Genomic DNA, 4,593 nt, shown 5'->3' with positions numbered 1-4,593 from the left:
CAATAACAAATATAATCAATAATATCAATGTTTTATCCTTCCTGTGTGTCCCTACAGAGAGCTGTGAGGAGAGAGAGACCCCACCGTCACCCTGAGAGTCTGTCTGTCTGTCTGTCTGTCTGTCTGTCTGTCTGTAGAGCATCTTCCATGCGTCTACCTGTGTCTCATTCCAACATCAACATGAACTGTGAGCAGGACTTTGAAGAGGGGGGCATGAACATCACCCTCACGCTACGGCTCCTCATGCACGGAAAGGTAGGTCTCACATTGGGCTGTTGCGTTGACCGTTTTACCGTCACACAGTCAAGAGACACGACCGCAGTGAAATCCTACTTGACCGTTGAGTCATGGTAATCTCCATTTATGCACTCTGGACTACTCACTAACGGTCATCGGGTCGCTAATGGCCTGGTAGTCAGGGCTCTAGTGTCCCTCTAACCACTCTGACATCAATGCAGATGAGATGGAAAATCACATCAAAACACTTATCATCGAAAACAGTATCATGCTTTTAAAACTCACCTCACTGTGATCGTGTGGCCTACCCCTGTGATCGTGTGGCCTACCCCTGTGATCGTGTGGCCTACCCCTGTGATCGTGTGGCCTACCCCTGTGATCGTGTGGCCTACCCCTGTGATCGTGTGGCCTACCCCTGTGATCGTGTGGCCTACCCCTGTGATCGTGTGGCCTACCCCTGTGATCGTGTGGCCTACCCCTGTGATCGTGTGGCCTACCCCTGTGATCGATACACGTGAAGAAAGTAGTTCAACAGCAGGTTGAAACTGAGTGGGGAAACGTGGTCGTTGTGGATGTTGTTACAAAGCCGAACACAATGAAATGGACAGCTGCTTTCTAAGATCATGATTCATTCAAAACAACTGAGTTTAAGATAATGATTATGCCCCTTATACAATACATAATAAATGGAGAATAGTTTGATGGGTAAAAAAATGATCATTTGATGAGAGAGCAGCGTGTGCAGCCTGAGGCGAGGAACAGAGAGCGAGCTTTTTGAAATCATCAATAGTCTATAGTCGCATTATGCATCCCATAATATATTTAGATTTCTAAGGCATTCTAAGGTTTGTATCATTTAAAACTAAAGTTGCCAAATAACCCTAAATCTAGCATATAGGGCCTGTTTCAAATGTAATTTAGCCACTTCATATGCGCACTCTCACTCCGGAATGAGAAAAATATCCTTTCTATTTTATTCAGTTCAGTTCAATTATAGATTTTTCTTTCTATAAAATCATATAATATAAAATAATGACACGGGACTTAAAAGCATATCTAGTCTCCTAAATGAACAAGCCTACAGCCTATGGCATGGAGCACAGCCACATAACACACATTAGGCTGGCTCATATTCTGTTCTTCTGAAAGACATTTTCTTCATTTCATGTTTCTTCAGACCTGCCTAAAATAAATAATGGATTTATTGTGATATATTCAATTGATTTATTCAACTTTTTTTTTTCTAAATCAGCGGCTTGTATGCAGATTGTATGCATGGTGGCGATGCTAAACGTGTTTATGTTAATTAACAATCAATTACCGTGAGACTGGAAATGTTTTGTATGACAATAACCGGCTGACAAACTTTCATGCCCGCCACAGCCCTAGTCTCTCACACAGGCATGCTTATGACAGACACACACACTCACAGGGACTCGTTCTGTTAGTACAGAACACCGTACCATCACACTATTGATTCTCATGCACAGAAAAGGTACGTCACACACACACACACACAACCTGGTACAGAGCCTCAGACAGACAAAATAACAGACCGACCGACAGACAGACATCAGTCAGATGACACCAGACAGACATACAGTATCCTGGGAAGGGACAGGATTAAATCAATATGGTGACATTTACTTTTGTTTCCTTTTGCAGGAAGTCGGCAGCATCATTGGAAAGGTGAGAAGCAATCTCTCTCTCCCTCTCTCTCCCCCCTCTCTCCCTCTCTCTCCCCTCTCTCTCTCCCTCTCTCTCCCCTCTCTCTCCCTCTCTCTCCCCTCTCTCTCCCTCTCTCTCCCTCTCTCCCCCCCCTCTCTCTCTCCCCCCTCTCTCTCTCTCTCTCTCTCTCCCCATCTCTGTCTCTATTTCTGTCACCAGGAGCAGTCCTATTCCATCTAGAGCAGTCATGAGCAGTCCTATTCAATCTAGAGCAGTCATATTCCATCTATAGCAGTCATGAGCAGTCCTATTCCATCTAGTGCAGTTAGGAGCGTTTGTATTCCGTCTATAGCAGTCAGGAGCTGTCCTATTATATCTACAGCAGTCATGAACAGTCTTATTCCAACGAGAGCAGTCAGGAGCAGTCCTATGCCATCTAGAACAATCCTATTCCATCAACAGCAGTTAGGAGCAGTCTTATTCCAACGAGAGCAGTCAGGAGCAGTACTATTCCATATAGAGTAGTCCTATTCTGTCTAGAGCAGTCATGAACAGTCTTAATACATCTAGAGTAGTAAGGAGCAGTCATTTTCCAACGAGAACAGTCAGGAGCTGTTATATTCAATCTAGAGCAGTCATATTCCATCTAGAACAGTCCAATTCCATCAACAGCAGTAAGGAGCAGTCCTATTCCATGTAGAGCAGTCAGAAGCAGTTGTATTCAATCTAGAGCAGTCATATTCCATCAACAGCAGTCAGTAGCAGTACTATTCCATCAACAGCAGTCAGGAGCAGTACTATTCCATCTAGAACAATCCTATTCCATCTATAGCAGTCAAGAGCAGTCCTATTCCATCTAGAGTAGTCAGGAGCAGTCTTATTCCAACGAGAGCAGTCAGGAGCAGTACTATTCCATCTAGAGTAGTCCTATTCTGTCTAGATCAGTCAGGAACAGTCTTAATCCATCTAGAGTAGTAAGGAGCAGTCATTTTCCAACGAGAACAGTCCAATTCCATCAACAGCAGTTAGGAACAGTCCTATTCCATGTAGAGCAGTCAGGAGCTGTTATATTCAATCTAGAGCAGTCCAAATCAAATTAAATCAAATCAAATGTATTTATAAAGCCCTTCTTACATCAGCTGATATCTCAAAGTGCTGTACAAAAACCCAGCCTAAAACCCCAAACAGCAAGCAATGCAGGTGTAGAAGCACGGTGGCTAGGAAAAACTCCCTAGAAAGGCCAGAACCGAGGAAGAAACCTAGAGAGGAACCAGGCAATGAGGGGTGGCCAGTCCTCTTCTGGCTGTGCCGGGTGGAGATTATAACAGAACATGGCCAAGATGTTCAAATGTTCATAAATGACCAGCATGGTCAAATAATAATAATCACAGTAGCTGTCGAGGGTGCAACAAGTCAGCAGAGAGAGAGCGAGAGAGAGAGCGAGAGAGAAAGGGAGAGGGAGAGAGAGAGAGGGAGTCAGTAGCAGTACTATTCCATCAACAGCAGTCAGTAGCAGTCCTATTCCATCTAGAGCAGTCAAGAGCAGTCCTATTCCATCTAGAGCAGTCAAGAGCAGTCCTATTCCATCTAGAGCAGTCAAGAGCAGTCCTATTCCATCTAGAGCAGTCAAGAGCAGTCCTATTCCATCTAGAGCAGTCAAGAGCAGTCCTATTCCATCTAGAGCAGTCAAGAGCAGTCCTATTCCATCTAGAGCAGCCAAGAGCAGTCCTATTCCATCTAGAGCAGTCAAGAGCAGTCCTATTCCATCTAGAGCAGTCAAGAGCAGTCCTATTCCATCTAGAGCAGTCAAGAGCAGTCCTATTCCATCTAGAGCAGTCAGGAGCAGTCAGACCATCAATAGGAATCAGGTGCTCAGAGTGGATGGATATAGAGTACACTGTACCTCTACCACTACCAGGGTTTGGTAGCGTACTTTCTAAATGTAATCTGTTACTCCCCAACCCTGACCGCTACGTTTTTAGGCCTAAATATATAACGATACAGGGCGAGACCCAGATGCAGACACGGGAGGCAGGTGGTTCGAGTCTCTGATATTTATTATAAAACAAGGGGCAGGCAAGAGAGGTCGTGAACAGGCAAAAGATCATAAACCAGGTTAGAGTCCAGGAGGTACAGAGTGGCAGGCAGGCTCGAGGTCAGGGCAGGCAGATTGGTCAGGCAGGAGGGCTCGAGGTCAGGGCAAGCAGATTGGTCAGGCAGGAGGGCTCAGTGTCAGGGCAGGCAGATTGGTCAGGCAGGAGGGCTCAGTGTCAGGGCAGGCAGATTGGTCAGGCAGGAGGGATCGAGGTCAGGGCAGGCAGATTGGTGAGGCAGGAGGGCTCGAGGTCAGGGCAGGCAGATTGGTCAGGCAGGAGGGCTCAGTGTCAGGGCAGGCAGATTGGTGAGGCAGGAGGGCTCAGTGTCAGGGCAGGCAGATTGGTCAGGCAGGAGGGATCGAGGTCAGGGCAGGCAGATTGGTGAGGCAGGAGGGATCGAGGTCAGGGCAGGCAGATTGGTCAGGCAGGAGGGCTCAGTGTCAGGGCAGGCAAGAGTCAGAACCAGGAGGACTAGATAAACAGAGATAAGGAAAAAGCAGGAGCACTGAAAAACACGCTGGTTGACTTGACAAGACAAGACAAACAGAGAACACAGGTATAAATACACATGGGATAATGGGGAGGAAGGGCG

At 46.4% G+C, this 4,593-nt stretch overlaps 1 protein-coding gene across 1 annotated transcript in view; it reads left to right on the top strand.

Annotated features, from left to right (window-relative positions):
* The first annotated feature begins 210 nt into the window (after positions 1 to 210).
* LOC120036314 (poly(rC)-binding protein 4-like) overlaps positions 211 to 4,593 on the top strand; it is a 46,547-nt gene continuing 42,164 nt past the window's right edge. Inside the window, exons 1-2 of the mRNA XM_038982786.1 lie at positions 211 to 255; positions 1,903 to 1,926. Coding sequence (XP_038838714.1) covers positions 214 to 255; positions 1,903 to 1,926 — 66 coding nt within the window. The 5' untranslated portion in view covers positions 211 to 213. The remainder of the gene's footprint in view (positions 256 to 1,902; positions 1,927 to 4,593) is intronic.

The sequence above is a fragment of the Salvelinus namaycush genome, unplaced genomic scaffold, assembly GCF_016432855.1.
Source record: "Salvelinus namaycush isolate Seneca unplaced genomic scaffold, SaNama_1.0 Scaffold13, whole genome shotgun sequence".
Taxonomy (NCBI): Eukaryota; Metazoa; Chordata; class Actinopteri; order Salmoniformes; family Salmonidae; genus Salvelinus; species Salvelinus namaycush.
The sequence above is the reverse complement of the archived record's forward strand: the minus strand, read 5'-3'. Positions and strand labels throughout refer to the sequence as shown.